Source organism: Drosophila serrata, unplaced genomic scaffold (genome assembly GCF_035046125.1).
Source record: "Drosophila serrata isolate PLE 108 unplaced genomic scaffold, ASM3504612v1 contig_295, whole genome shotgun sequence".
NCBI classification, from domain to species: domain Eukaryota; kingdom Metazoa; phylum Arthropoda; class Insecta; order Diptera; family Drosophilidae; genus Drosophila; species Drosophila serrata.
The window spans coordinates 489,707-503,075 of record NW_028257193.1 but is presented as its reverse complement, the minus strand read 5'-3'; the positions used below and the strand labels follow the sequence as shown (position 1 = coordinate 503,075).

The window sequence follows — 13,369 nt, the reverse complement described above, 5'->3', positions numbered from 1 at the left end:
GTTTGTTGTTCTTGGTTTAAATAATTACAGTATATATTTCGTAAGTATTAAATCAGTTTACGGCTGCTACATCTCTCTGGAGCCAAACGGCCTTCGTTTACATTTCATTTACATAAGACTTTCGTTAGATTTGTTTATATAATTAGTACAAAAAGTGTCCTGGGAGTTCGTTACATCTCAATGCAAACATCTTGCTCATTGTTTTCTAATTTGTTTTTTCTTATAAGTTGAGGGCTTTTGTTGTATTTATTTTTGATTCTTGTTTCTTTGCTTATTCGAGTCGGGTCATACATAAATGCAGTTTGTTCGCCTCTTCATTTACATAATCCTTTTGCTATACTTACGCCGTAAAAGTTGTTTATACAATTCATTTCATTAAAGTTAGGATAATAAATAGGTCATTATAAAATAATAAACAACACTTGTTACATTTTCAAAAGACATGGTCAAATGCGCGTCAGATGATTATGATTACGATTCGAGGGTCGAGTTAGAATACAAAAAAATTCGCATGATTAAATATCTTAAGAAGTGGCTTTCTCTAAGAGCTCATCGTCAAGTGGATTGGCCTTGATTCAGTTTTTGGTAAGCTGGAAACAGGGAAAGTTCAGCTGCTTGAACGCGTGGCTACATAACTATAATACATTTAATGGGAAATTAGGAAATGCATAGATGCTCGTGATATGCGAAACCAATTTTTAGCTGTGAGTTGGCTGCGGTTCTTATAATGTGCACTCGCTGCTTGTTACTATTAGTACAATACATTCGATTCAATTGACTAGATTTCTACATATGTAGCTGCATTAGATTTACGATTCTGTGTTGTTCCGATTTAGTTTACGATGCTGTTTTAGTTGTCGCGGGAGGGATTTGTTTTTTTGTGCCAAAAATATTCACTCTTAATGGCCCCCCATAAGAAACACTCATGAACGATTTCGCGCGAATTTCGGGATTCCCTCGCATCATTTCACGCGGAATTTATCGTTGCTTTAGAGCTGCTTATCGGGGTCGCTAAGAGACTGGTACATTAGGAGTAATTTTAAACTTATGTAAATAAATATGATGCCCAATGAATGAGTTCTGTTGTTTGATTTGTCGATGAGGACGCTGCGTGAGTGTCTATGTCGGCCGTCTCGCCGGCTTACGTGCCGCTTCCAAGGAATCTTTGTCGCCAATAACATGTTACCATATTTACATAACTAAACACTTTCGCTGGCGTCGCTTTAACGGCTCTGGTCTAAGCACTGCGCGCACCGCTTCCTCAAACACCTAGTTGGTAAGGGAGTGGGGAATAGGTAAGTGAGTAAGAGAGCGGCGAGGGAGTGCCGGTGATGACTTACCGGCTTGAGGCCACGCTGCGTCAAGGCGGAGCACTCCATGTATTTCACAGCGCGTATCTTGTTCGCCAGCTTCTGGCCCTGCTCGCGCTTCAGTGGCGTCAGCCCCTGCTCAGCGAGGCCACTCAGTGTCTCTCGATCTTCGCGCAAATCGATTTTGGTTCCTGCAATGTGTATTCATTGTTTATATATGTACTTCCTTTGGAGCGCTGGCAACTTACCAACTAGAATGATGGGCGCGTCGGGGCAGTGGTGTTTTATCTCCGGATACCATTTCGATGTGACGTTTTCGAAGGACGAGGGGCTCGCCACGCTGTAGCATATCAGGAAGACGTCTGTCTGAGGGTAGGAGAGCGGTCGCAGTCGGTCGTAGTCCTCCTGTCCCGCCGTGTCCCACAGGCCCAGGGAGACCTGTATTGTGTCCACTTGCATTGGTGCTGAGTAGTTGTCAAATCTGTTGGGGCGATCAAAGTGGGAGTTATCCGGGTGTTGATTCGGCGACTGGCAGAAGGGCCAACTTACACTGTGGGCACATATTCGCCGGGAAAACAGTCTGTCGTGTAGGAGATTAGCATGCAGGTCTTTCCGACAGTGCCGTCACCGACCACAACACATTTTATGGGCCTTCCGGTTGACATCGTGAGTCGTGAGTAAGTGCCGTGTGTGTGTTTTGGTGTGTGGAGTATGCTATGGGCAAGAATAAGATGAAACTGTGAGAATGTGTCTTCGCAAGTTTAATTCAATTAATTAAGTTCTACTCGAGGCAATAAACCCGGCAGTCTGGCCGCACATTTGTATATACTTTAATTGCCTTTCGCTCTGCTCTGGCGTATCTCCGAGATGATCAAAGGCAGGGCACTCGAACGTCAACGAAAGGTGTGTCCCGGCCGCAAAACCGAACAAAAAAAGTAAAGAAAACAAATAACAAAACCGCAGCAGGGCCATAAAGCATAATAAAACGAGACTCTCATTTCGGCTGCGGCACTTCGTTGTTTTCGCAAATACATTTTTCAAAAATAGACCATGATGGGCGACAGACTGCGGCACCACAAATAAATGGGAACAGCGCGGAGCGGGCGGTGCGAACGACGAATGGCAACAGTTGCCCCCGGGGGTCTCCAGTGGTGCAGTGTCTGCGTGGGCGGGGCTGGGGCGGCGGGGATTACTTTGGTGACGCGGAAGCCACCGGCAGACGCACACCGCACAAAAATAGACACAATTAAGTTCTAATAATGATGGGCGAGGGCGCCACTGCCGCTGCTGCCGATTCAATTAGAGTTCAACTGAGACATTGCGCCACATGCAACGGGGAGAGGCGATGGAGCGGGGAGAACATCACAGATGTAGAAAGTCTTTTGTTGTGGAGGAGCTCCATTGTTGTGGACAGGAGAGAATTTACCGTTTTCACCTATCCTTTGTCTGGCAGGCGCGACTGTTTTGTACTCTGCTTATATCACTGTGTGTGTTGCTGGGTTGGCCCTGCCTTGGAGCGCTGGCCGCCACTTGCACTATTTCGTTGAGTTTTTCACTTATTAATTTAGATTTAATGGGAACCGCAGCGTTCTTGAGTGATTTGAGGTTTTTTGTTTTATCTTTTTGTTTCCACACAAACACACACCCACTAAACATCGATGTTACTATCGACAAGAGGTACTATTTTCCAACATCGATATTGTTATCGATATTGTTCGGGAACCAAAAAACTAATTAAATAGAAAATGTAATTGCATTTATATCTATATTATTATAATCTTCTATATAAAAGTTAAATTTTTAGTTATTTGAAAGGACCGAGCTGAAAAACATTGATGTATTCACTATCGATAGTTCTACAGCTCCATCAAGCGTCTCCCGCTCTGTCACGTTTGATAAGCAGTGTTGCATATGGTATGTCAGTTCAACGTTGCCCAACACTGGCTGCCATGGGTGCTGGGAAGGGTTCATCTATTTTTATATGCCAATACTGACTGCCAAGGTATTATATTTAGCTTTAATTATAAATAAAGTGACCTTACAGCTTAAATACTGCAAAGTAAATATATTTTTATTAAGACTTGTTGCTTTCCTCTCCTGATATATATCAGAAACATGAGCCCCTATGGAAAGATTTCTTCTACGACCATGGCTAGTTGTTGTTTTTGTTTTGGACCGCGAAATGAGCAGATTTGTTTGTACTTTTTTACAAGGTGTAAACAACTTGAATTTGGGGTCAAGACAACTTTCTATATTAACTAAAAGACATGCAGGAAGTGATTCAACTGTGGAGGCCCCCGCCCGCACAGTGCTGGTGGAGAAGGACTCCCACATAACCCTTATTGGCTTGAATCGCGAACAGCAACGTAACTCCATTGATGCCAACACCGCTGAGCAGCTGACCGAAGCCATTAGCAAATTCGAGGCGGACGATACCTCGCCGGTGGGAGTACTTTACGGAATTGGTGGCTCTTTCTCCGCTGGATATGACCTGGCGGAACTGGAGGCGGAGGCACAGCGCGGCAGCCTCAACTTTCTGTTGCGTCACGAGGGCTCAGTAGGACCAACCAGGCGACACCTTCGTAAGCCCCTCGTCTGTGGCATCAGCGGTTTTTGTGTGGCAGGCGGAGTGGAACTGGCGCTCCTGTGTGATTTGCGTGTGATGGAGGACTCTGCAGTGCTGGGATTCTTCAACCGGCGCCTAGGGGTGCCTTTAAGCGATGGCGGATCAGTACGTCTTGCTGCCGCCGTTGGCTACTCCAACGCATTGGACATTATAGAAACGGGCAGACGCGTCTACGCCAAGGAGGCCATGAGGATGGGCTTGGTGAACCGAGTTGTGGCTACGGGCACTGCCCTTGGACAGGCTGTGAATCTAGCCTTTTCAATCGCCAAGTTTCCCATAGCTTCGCTGATGCATGATCGGAATGCCTTGCTGGAAAATGCCAATGCCTATAACTGTCCTGGCTTCCATGCGGCCAGCTACAACGAGATCATGAATGTGACATCGGATATGATAACGGATATGCAGGAGGGAGTGAAGCGCTTTAAGACCTGTAAGTTATTTTCCATTTCAGTTTTTAAATTCTTTTTATCTTTCTATCTTTTAATCGCAGCTGAGCTGAAAGGAGCCAAAACCGATTCCTGGCACATAAAGGAGAAAACCATTCCAGATTGGGAAAAGGCAGAAATCGATATAGAAAATCAAACGCGAAAGATGTGATGCAATCTTTGGAAATGGTAGGCGAAATCTCACAGGTGCAATATTTTTTGATATTTATAAAACGAAAGCCTTTATTCACGTAAAATACATTTATTTAATGATTTATGTAGTTGACCGCCTAAATCGTTTACGACTCGTGCTTATTTCAATATTCACAACAATTACAATAACGAATTTTCCTTGAAATTAAGCCTACCTACCAAAAGAGTTGAGAGGAAAAGCACAAAGTTCTGTATTCCTTGCCGTCGATCGATTCAGCATTCACAATTAGTTTACACATATAAAAAATATGCTAGCATCCAGTGATCGGACGACTCTCGTCCTTACGCGCAATGAATGGCTTGAGTGCTGGGCCAAGCAGTATGCTTCGGTTTCGCGAATATGTCTGCCTTAGATCTAAGAGTTAACGAAAGGAGTTATATTGCACTTAAGTCGAGTAAAGCAAGAAACGAAGCTCTATGCAAAAAAGGCTGCTCTTGTACAAACTAGTGTTAAAAACCGACTGATCGATCATCCGTCTATATCGCGTTAAAGTAGTTTGATTTAAAATACATCGTTCGTCGTTACGTTACGCCTAAAATTTACACTCGGCTACACTTAATCCAAAAAACTTGTCATACAAATATTGCACAAAAATGGATCGGACTGTGAGTTGCACACCCATGCGCACACACCCATGGGTGTTTCCTTGTGCTGCTAATGGCAAAACCTTCAATCAAGTGGTGGTACGTGTTCACATACATACATAATCATTAAAATACGGTACTTGGAAACCTAAAGACCACAATATACATATACAATATATACAAATGAAGAAGCAATTTTTGCTAATTGTCCATTCCATCGTCTGGTATAAAAAATATATATAGCATAGGCCAAAAAAGCAATTGCTGCAATCAGCTGGCGACGTTTTTGAAGAGCTATACACGTTAAGGATGCGGTGCGATGCGACCAGTTCTCCGATTACTTGAGTCGCTGTGTCACATTGGCCAGGGCCACGGCAAAGGCCTGGAGGGCGGAGAACGGATATTGGAAATCCAAAGTATAAGCGTTGCCATCGATTCGACCGAACTGCATGACCTATTTTTGAGTAATGTAACAAATATTATCTCTTATCTCAAGGTTATATTTCGGTAACTGAACTCACCTGCTTGCCACGAAACTCGATTTGAAAGTTCTTGGCCGACTCCTGGGTAACACGACCCCCAAAGTCCAGCTGGTAGACCTGGCTCATCTCATTCCACATGGGCGCCTTGTTGTGCATCACAAACTCGCGACGCACTGGCGCCGGATTGGCACAACTGGCACTGCCATTGGGTTCAATCTTGCCACGCTTAAGCTGTAAATATTAAAATTATATTAGTTAGTATATTCAGTCTTTGTCGCGATTGAATCAGAATTGTTTTTGATTATTAATTTCGCAAAAGATATCATTAAATAAGGCTCACCTTTTGGCGCAACTGAGCCTTTTGGAAAGTCTCTAGGTCGCGATACTGCTTTCCATTGCCCGCGTTGTTGCTCTCCTCGCCAGATCCATTTGTCTGATTGCCCTCATCATCAGAGCTCTCAATGATGCTCTGCTTTTTGCGCTGGCGGCGGTTTAAAAGCGGTGAGTTCAGGATGTGGCGAATGGGAGAGTTGCTCTGCTGCCGCTTGTTCTTTTTGCTAGCCGCAGGCGATGCTGGTGAACTACGTGGGAGTCGCTGGGGCGTGGAAGGAGGTGTCAGACGACCCTCGTCGAGATCACGAAGACGGCTTATTATATTTTCCAAGGTGGTTAAAGCCTGAAATTTTTAAAGGAAGAACATTAAAACCCATTACATCTTAATTTTTTAAAGATATCTACCTGAGTGTGCAAGGAAACAGAAGCCTTGGCCTCCACTGGTGTTGCTTCCACTGCCCCACATGTTGCTCCTATCATCTCTGGCTGCTGCTGCCTCTCCAACGTGCTCGCATTGCTGGCTCCATTGATTTGCGCCTGTGGCGTTTCCTTTCGTCGCCAGCGAACCTCGGACAATTGCTTTACAAAACTGAAGCCATTGTCCTGCTTCCGTCCCAGCAGCGGTGTGGAGTTCTCCGTAACCGCTGTCTCCTTGTTGCGTCCGTATCCGAAGCGGTGTTTCCTTGTGAAGAGCGGCGAGTCTGTGAAGCTAGTGATGACATCGAAGCGTTTCTTGGGGGCCGGCTTTGCCTGCACGCTGACAACTGGAGGCTCTTTGACTGGAGGCTCTGTTGTTGTTGTTGCCGCCACCGCGGACGTAATCTCATCAAGGGCGGAGACCGTTGACGGCTGGCACCGCTTGCAGGCACTGCTGGTGTTCATGTTGTTGCGGCACTTGAAGCACAACGTGTTGGCCGCACTGCTGCAGGCACTGCTGTCGGAGATCTCTTGTAGCTTACGCACCACCTGCTCGTGCTCTTTGCTGGACAGCTTCGTCTGGAGCGAGAGCAGCTCGCAAGAGTCCAGACTCTTGGATTTTCCGGTTTGCTGCAGCTTGTGCCGGCGGGCATCCTCCTGCTGCTGCCGTTTCCGGCGGTTCCTTCGCTTGTCCACCAACACTAGTCTCTTATTTGGCGCATCCTTACGCAGGGCGGACAGAGCCTCATCGGATGGCGTAATGGCCACCGAGTCCAGATAGCCCACGCTGCAGCTCCGTGTTATGGAGTCGGGCAGGGCTGGTGCTATGGACACCACTGTGGGCGTACGCTTCATGCTATTGGCGCTCGTGGTGGGCGTGGGTGACTGGGTCTCCTCGTCGATGTACAGCATATCACGTCGCTTGGAGGTAGAGGCCGTGGCTGGTGCCATGCACTTAACCCGTGCATCCATTCGCTCCAAATTGAGGTTCAGATTCAGAGGGACCGGATTCACATGGCTATTAGCCGAGCGTACCGGCTCTGACATCAAAGCATTCTTCACCTGCACAACATTGTTGGCGTAGTCTGCGTTGCTGGAGTACGACATGAGAGTGGTTTGTCCAGCGGCAGGCACGGCTGGCCTTTCGAAGATGATGTCTGAGGGCGCCACAGCATTCTTGGGACTCTGCAACGTGGGCACAGCCCCATCGCAGTATAGCGGAGAGATTGCGTGCCGCGACTGACAACTGGAGTTGGAGCTGGAGCGGCTATAGCTGTTCTTGAAGCTACTGATAGTCTTTGGACGCGTGATCGTCTTGCTGCTACTGCTACTGGGACCAGGACCCGATCCGTTGGAGGGTGCCTGGTGCAGCACCACAGTGGTGGACTGGCTGCCCGTGGCACCTGCCTCTTGCGACTCATTGGAAGAATCATCGTCGTAGCTCTCTGCTCGCGCCAGGGGGCTTATGCCCGCCGAGGAGCCAGCACCACGCTCTCCTCCATTCACAGTCAGGGAATTCTTGTGCCGCGCCAGAATACGATTAGGCCGGGGCGACATCGGAGCTATCAAGGGAGCAGAAGCTCCATCTGTGAGCCGTCTCTGCGGTATGGTCGGTGGCTTGAGTGAGGCCACGTCCTGCGCGCTGGTCACGTTCACCTGCGGCACTGCATCGTGGTGGTTAGCCTGATGCTGATGATGTTCGTCCTCGTCCTCGGAGAATATATTGGGATTAAAGCTAGGATCGGGACCGGGTGGAAAGTCGTCGCGCAGTTCGGTGATGACCAGCGTCATCTGACGTGGTTGCAAATGCAGTAGGGACGTCTTATAAGTTACTTGGCCTAAATTGGCTGGGACGGTTTTGGCAAGTCCGTGGATCTTGAACTTGGTTCCCCAAATGTTGGAGGTCACCTCCACCAGCTTGACTTCCTGCTTGAGAATGAAACGAATGATTTGAATCAGTGATGGCGTGGATCTTCTTTGGCCAAAAAAAGCCACCTACCTCCGGCAGTGTGTCCACGTAGGCCAGCTCATCTAAGCTGTCGGGATCGTTGGTTGCACCGCCTCCGGATGTGCTTAGTCGATCGCCTGCCTGGTGGCGCCTCTTCGGTCGAACTCTTTTCTTCCGCGGCGTCCGCGGGGATCCGAAGCGGGAGCGCTCCTCGTATTCGCTATCCGAGGAGTCTGTCCGCCCACTGTTGCCGGTGGTAGTGGACTGGCTGGAGCCGGAGGAGCTTTTGGCCTCGGCAGAGTATTGAAAGTACAAGGGTGCATCTGAGAAGAGGAGAGATAAGTAGGTAATTATGACTTCCAATGCTAATTCTCATGCGAAACTCACCATTGACTTGGGGATCGAAGATAACAAACTCCGGACGAATCTTGGACGTCCGCTTGCCCTTAAGCAGTGGCACCAGTCCACCCAAGTACTCCAAATAGAGCGTGTAGCAGGTGCCAGAGCTCAGGTTTGAGTCGTCGTCGTGCCGGATCATGGTGCAGTGAAGCCGGGTCGAGCAAAGCGGCGGTCGTGAAACAAAATCACGCAGCGACTTCAGGTCAGGTACACAGCACTGCAACGGGATTATTATTTAAAATTAATTATATTAAAGTGTCTTATTAGACTTACTCGTATCGTTTGAGCAAACAAATTGCCAATGAGAGACTTAATCCTAGAAGGCAACGGAAGCAAGGGCAGCAGCATCTCAGAACCGACACTAGCCTGGATCTCCAGCCGGCAGAGGAGCTGCAGGGAGGCCACTCGCCTGGACACCCATGCAATGTGCACCTGCGTTCCGGTGGCTATGAATAGCCGCTTGTCGTTGTGACCCCAAGTAATGGCCGAAACTGTGGAACTGCTGCAGGGGATGTGCGCCTGGTACAGACAAGTGCCCGTCTCCGTGTAGAACTTGACCAGGTTCGTGTAGCTGCTAGGCGTGCCCAGCTCCTCTGGCTTTGCGCCGTCCAGTCCGGTGCGCAGCGTACCAGCGACGGCGAGCAGCTCCCGGGAGTTGCTCCACTCCATGACCATGCCAAGGGCGCCATTAAGGCAGGTGTTGATATGTGCGGGTGAGACGTCGTCGAACGACTTTAGCAAGTATATATATCCATTCTGGAAGCTTACAGCCAGCACGAAGGATCGCTTGGCTAAGGGAATATTGAAGATATATCTTTAATATATTTTCCTGAAATGATATTCTTTATTTTCAACTCACCCGCATTGGTTACACCGGGCTCAGCTTCCTCGCCTTCCTCCATCTTGAACTTCTCGCAGGACCAGGCCATCGAGGTGATGGGCACATCATTGGACAGCTGTACCTGCGACACCATCGCACCGTGCACATCCATCACAATCACCTGACCCTGTGTGGTTCCAAAGTACACTTGCTGGTCATCGGGCGTCCAAATGCCGCACGTAATCGTCGACTCCAGGTTGAGCATGGAGGACCAATAGCGCTGACCGGCCACAGAACCCACCAGCACAAAACCATCCTGGTAGCAGATCAGAGCCATCCGGCCATCGTGCGACCAGGAGAAGTGGGTAACCGGTGTGTTGCGATCATTGATCAGCTCAATGGACCAACGACCCTCGTACTTGATCCACACGAAAATGATGCCCGAACTGTCGCAGGAGGCCAGCTTCTGGTAGGGCTCATTCCACTTGACCAGAATGACCTGCAAAGGTAAATCATCAGGAATTATTTTGATGTCTTTAAAGGATCAGCACTAGTTATACTTACATCCGATCTGTGGCCGCGCAGATTGTAGTTGGTCCTTAGCGGATAGTCCATATTCTTGCGGCAGTGCGAGGTGGTGAAGGTCACGCCCACAATTCCTCGCACATTGCCTGTGGCCAGCCATCCCTCCTGGTAGTAGTTGGTGCGATTTAACTTCCATCCTTCGTCCTGCAAAAATTGGAGATAGAATAGAGAAAGAGAACAATGAGAACGATGTCGACAGACTGCAGCTTGGTGGCAGGTCGTCGCCTAAGCCTGGCAATTGCAATTGTGAGTCAAGTGGCCGCTGCTGCTGGCTCCCGGAATGGATTACCGCAGGCTCAAAATCCTGGCCCTGGCCCATTCACACATTGCCACGTTGGCAGCATCGACAGAATGGCGCAAATATGCTCCACTTTGTGACTGCATCTCTTATTCCTTGAGCCGCTCAAGCTGCCAGTTGCCAGCTGCCAGCTTTTACAGCCCCAAGCTCGCCATTTTTTACAAAATCCGTTTGCGTTCTCCGCAACTGGCCGGCGAATGGGGTATGCTCACCATGGAGAAAAGCTTGAAAATGAATACTCTTTTGGCCTGAATGCTCCTTCTACTTAGTCATATTTAATTCAGCCTTACATTAAGAAGGCTTATCACTTGACTGAGAGTTAATTGTGACCCCCTTTTTTGGGCCCCATTAATCTTCTTATTTATTCAGTAATTTAAATTAATTTAATATGATTTATGTATGGTAAACTAATAGAATTGCAAACCCCTCTCGGCAATTGTGCTATCACAAATTTTAATTAATTATAGAAATGAAATTATGCAAGCCATAACTCAATTTAACATGGAATTTAAATGAAATCGCGCTCACAAAAGGTGAATGAAAACTATCGTGGTGTTTGCAGAACGCAAAGCAATCGCTCGTTGAATTAAAACCAATTAAGGCGTCCAATTAACATTTCAAAAGCTTCATTCAGTCATCAGGCAGTCGAGCATTCGTTGTGCAACTTTTAACTTGGTTTGTTTGCCAGCTGCGCCTTTCTTTCACCCGGCGGGGCTTTCTTTGGAAAACTCTTTGCCAGTTTATCAACTGCTGCAGCGGCTCAGCCGCTCAGTTCCAATGGCGGAGCTGGCCATCTCCTCCATCTCCTAGTGCTGCTGTTGCCTCACAATTTGATCTGATTGTTGCCAACGCCCCATCGGGCCGGGCCCCCCCTTCAATTGATTGTTTTTCCGGGCTTGGCTGCTCACTGCAAAAGCTTAGCCTACATTTCAGGGCGCGATAAGCGCTACGCCCAGCGAAAAATATATTTCAATTTTAAACCAAAATTCGGGCGCTTTCAGCATTTTGACTAATCCCCGCTAAGCCAAATTGGCGTTTTCGGTGAGGGCCCAAATCCAATTTGTGAGGCATAAATTAAAATGCCGCCGCAGAGGCAAAAACAAGAATTACGAAAAATTTGTAATTTCCGTTTCGGCCAGAGGACGGCAAGCGGCGTCGGCCCAGTTAATTGCTTTATTAGCCAGATTGATTGATGTGCATATGCCGATGTCCTTGCGATGGCCAATTCAATTATATAATTGGACACATTTCCCAGGACGCACATGTACTCACTTGCATGAATGTCCCAGGAATGGCCATCGACCATTGGTCGTTGAGTGGCTCAGTGGCTCACTGGCTCATTACGGCACCATCGAGCACGTGGGGATGTCTCCTCCAGTGGCAACAATTATAAGCGGCATTCAGCATTTCTTTGTGAAGTGTTGTTAACCTTTCGCCGGGCCACTTGAACCAGATGACGCTGCCCGTGCTCTTGGCCAGAATAGATGCACTTGAGGCACTCGAGCAATCGGCATGCCTTTCCTTTCGTGCATGTTTTCAGCCACACTTCAGTAATGTAATAAGCTCAGCGAATAAAAACCCAATCTATTTTCTGCAACGCAAGGAAAAACCGAAAGAAAACTCGGACGCAATTCAATTAGACAAAGTTAGCTTTAAGCAGTCAAATGGCTTGAATTTCCTTATTGCAGTGGGTAATGCAATTTTCCCTAAATGCTGTAATTTCATTTGTCAACGCTACGACAACATCAGCAGCTACGGAGAAGGAGCAGCAAGGGGCAGGAACTTCAGTGTCAGGGCGGCGACACGAAGGCGAGGCGTTGACATCCTTGTTAAAGGATGTTGTTGATGCCCGCTGCTTCGCCTAAAATGTGTAAGTGGCTACTTGTAACTAGTTAGACGCTCGGCGAGGCTGACGTCCTAAAGAAATTACCTGGCAATCACTCAGATGCAAGTTTCCCTTGCAATATCTACTGTGAACATATTTATGTGAATACTTTGCACCAAACTCGACGCAGTTTCTGGCCCAGATGCCATTGCCGCGATTGCGATGCAGCAAACCATGGCCTATGCGGCGATGTTGCCTCCATAAATTATGTTGCAGCTATTTGGCAGACGAAAATTGCATGTATTCGTGTTGCTCCATTTCAAATATGTTGCCCCGCCGGCACACTGGCTCTTTCCCTGGCAAACGCATTTAATTAAAAAGGCCATCTTTTTTTTTTGTTGCAGGCACCTGACCGACCGACCCTCCATTTTCCGCACTCGGGCGCATTAACCATAATTGCAATTCATTATGCATGCCAATGGCAGCCATGCCACGCCACGCCACGCACTAGCGTCCGCTTCATTATCTTCCCGGACACGGGGCTAATGGACAAAGCTGCGGCTAAACGGACAACTAATGCCAATAAACATTTACTAAATTAAATATTTGGTTTAACGTTTCACAAATGGCGAATAGATAATCAAAATTAAACGGTATTTACCCGAAAAAAAGGTAAATAAATAACGAGTTCAAAGAGCTTTAAATTTTGTTGATAAATATTTAAAGAGAGAGTAAAATGAGTTTGTAATAGTCTATGCTTTTAACGCTGTTAATTTGAATAAATATTTAATTTAATTCAGTTAATAAAAAACTGTGTTTAAATAAACCAAATAAATTGATAAAGCGAAATTAACGACTTTTGACATTATTCTGGAGAAGCAAATGGCCAAGATTCCGTTAATTCTCATAAACTTAATCACGTTAAAAACACAAATAAAACAGAAAAAGCAACTAAATTGAGAAACAGAATTTGTATACCCCTGCAGGTTAAAATTTTAATCGGATTAAGATCGAACCGGAAATATATGAATTTAAGAAATTCATTATAATTTAAGTCAGAACACTCCAAAACCAGTGAAGGAGTCATTTCCAACCACATAAAT

General features: G+C 47.0%; 3 protein-coding genes across 6 annotated transcripts in view; 1 reads left to right on the top strand and 2 right to left on the bottom strand.

Annotated features, from left to right (window-relative positions):
* Window position 1: 1 nt before the first annotated feature.
* Window positions 2-2,991, bottom strand: Mtl (Rac family small GTPase Mtl). The gene is made up of 5 exons (XM_020943965.2): window positions 2,737-2,991; window positions 1,860-2,024; window positions 1,559-1,791; window positions 1,341-1,501; window positions 2-1,269 (listed from the first exon to the last, which is right to left on the bottom strand). Exons 2-5 carry the CDS (start codon window positions 1,973-1,975, stop codon window positions 1,192-1,194), a joined length of 588 nt encoding a protein of 195 aa, XP_020799624.1. The 5' UTR covers window positions 1,976-2,024; window positions 2,737-2,991; the 3' UTR covers window positions 2-1,191.
* Window positions 2,992-3,414: 423 nt separating this feature from the next.
* Window positions 3,415-13,077, top strand: LOC110177319 (uncharacterized). Of its 3 annotated transcripts, none has more exons than XM_086836954.1 (3): window positions 3,415-4,366; window positions 4,427-4,568; window positions 12,671-13,077. In XM_086836954.1, exons 1-2 carry the CDS (start codon window positions 3,436-3,438, stop codon window positions 4,531-4,533), a joined length of 1,038 nt encoding a protein of 345 aa, XP_086693080.1. In that variant the 5' UTR covers window positions 3,415-3,435; the 3' UTR covers window positions 4,534-4,568; window positions 12,671-13,077. The 3 variants fall into 3 exon arrangements, with proteins under 3 accessions (XP_086693080.1, XP_086693081.1, XP_020799652.2); XM_086836955.1 differs by lacking the exon at window positions 12,671-13,077 and adding an exon at window positions 4,644-5,347; XM_020943993.2 differs by lacking the exon at window positions 12,671-13,077 and having other exon boundaries at window positions 4,427-4,656.
* The window catches only part of Tusp (WD40 superfamily protein Tusp), a 30,431-nt gene continuing 21,638 nt past the window's right edge, over window positions 4,577-13,369 (bottom strand). Inside the window, exons 3-11 of one of the 2 annotated variants that reach the window (XM_086836952.1) lie at window positions 10,123-10,287; window positions 9,598-10,057; window positions 9,012-9,529; window positions 8,727-8,955; window positions 8,391-8,662; window positions 6,380-8,320; window positions 5,982-6,317; window positions 5,681-5,872; window positions 4,577-5,613 (exon numbers count right to left, since the gene is read on the bottom strand). In XM_086836952.1, coding sequence (XP_086693078.1) covers window positions 5,497-5,613; window positions 5,681-5,872; window positions 5,982-6,317; window positions 6,380-8,320; window positions 8,391-8,662; window positions 8,727-8,955; window positions 9,012-9,529; window positions 9,598-10,057; window positions 10,123-10,287 — 4,230 coding nt within the window. In that variant the 3' untranslated portion in view covers window positions 4,577-5,496. The remainder of the gene's footprint in view (window positions 5,614-5,680; window positions 5,873-5,981; window positions 6,318-6,379; window positions 8,321-8,390; window positions 8,663-8,726; window positions 8,956-9,011; window positions 9,530-9,597; window positions 10,058-10,122; window positions 10,288-13,369) is intronic. The other variant, XM_020943991.2, reaches the window with a different exon arrangement.

Coding starts and splice junctions, on each gene's coding strand:
- Mtl (XM_020943965.2), bottom strand. CDS start 1,975: ATGTCAACCGGAAGGCCCATAAAATGTGTTGTGGTCGGTGACGGCACT. Junction 1,502..1,558: donor CGCGCCCATCATTCTAGTTG/GTAAGTTGCCAG, acceptor TACACATTGCAG/GAACCAAAATCGATTTGCGC. Junction 1,270..1,340: donor CGCAGCGTGGCCTCAAGCCG/GTAAGTCATCAC, acceptor CTTACCAACTAG/GTGTTTGAGGAAGCGGTGCG.
- LOC110177319 (XM_086836954.1), top strand. CDS start 3,436: ATGGAAAGATTTCTTCTACGACCATGGCTAGTTGTTGTTTTTGTTTTG. Junction 4,367..4,426: donor AGTGAAGCGCTTTAAGACCT/GTAAGTTATTTT, acceptor TTTTAATCGCAG/CTGAGCTGAAAGGAGCCAAA.